This window comes from Fukomys damarensis, unplaced genomic scaffold, assembly GCF_012274545.1.
Source record: "Fukomys damarensis isolate Sample0158 unplaced genomic scaffold, DMR_v1.0_HiC HiC_scaffold_18, whole genome shotgun sequence".
Lineage (NCBI taxonomy): Eukaryota > Metazoa > Chordata > Mammalia > Rodentia > Bathyergidae > Fukomys > Fukomys damarensis.
In genome coordinates, this window is record NW_022900930.1 from 329,238 (window position 1) to 329,800 (window position 563).

General features: G+C 51.3%; 1 protein-coding gene across 1 annotated transcript in view; it reads right to left on the minus strand.

Annotated features, from left to right (window-relative positions):
* Positions 1-149, minus strand: part of Hook3 (hook microtubule tethering protein 3) — a 109,764-nt gene extending 109,615 nt beyond the window's left edge. Inside the window, exon 1 of the mRNA XM_010622449.3 lies at positions 33-149. Within this exon, the coding sequence (XP_010620751.1) occupies positions 33-149 (117 nt within the window). The remainder of the gene's footprint in view (positions 1-32) is intronic.
* Positions 150-563: the final 414 nt, after the last annotated feature.

Genomic DNA, 563 nt, shown 5'->3' on the forward strand with positions numbered 1-563 from the left:
GGGCCCGGAATCTGGAATGCACGTGCGGTCACCTGCGCCGGCTGAGGGCGGAGGCCGCGGTGCGGTGCGGTGCGCAGCCCAGCCCCTTCTCGGGACGCTTGGAGCCTTGCCACTCTGGAAACTTCACTTGGAGTTACTGTGGCGCGCATGCCGCAGCGGGCTGTTTGTAATCGTTAAAAACTCGCAAAGGTTCGCCTACTCAGTAGGAGACTCCAGTTCTCCAGCCCTTAAGGACCTCAGCGGGTCTTAGGGCCTGTTTCTCCTCGTGTTCAGAGTTGGTTTGCCTTAATAGGTGAATCGTGGTCTAGCTGTCACCTTTGTGGAGGCGCCAATTTTTGCAGGGCTACTGATACATTTTAAAGCGGTATAGCAAATGCAAGGTATAGCAAATACATTCTTAAGGAATGATGTAAAACAACCAGGTAAAGCCAATAAGAGCACTGCGGGTTCCCCAGGAACTCCCCTACCCTGTGTTCTCTTATGAGCGAAATTCCCTCCCTAGACTGAATTTGTGATAATCACTTTCTTACCTTCTTTTCAACTTCACCGCATACTGTTTATAA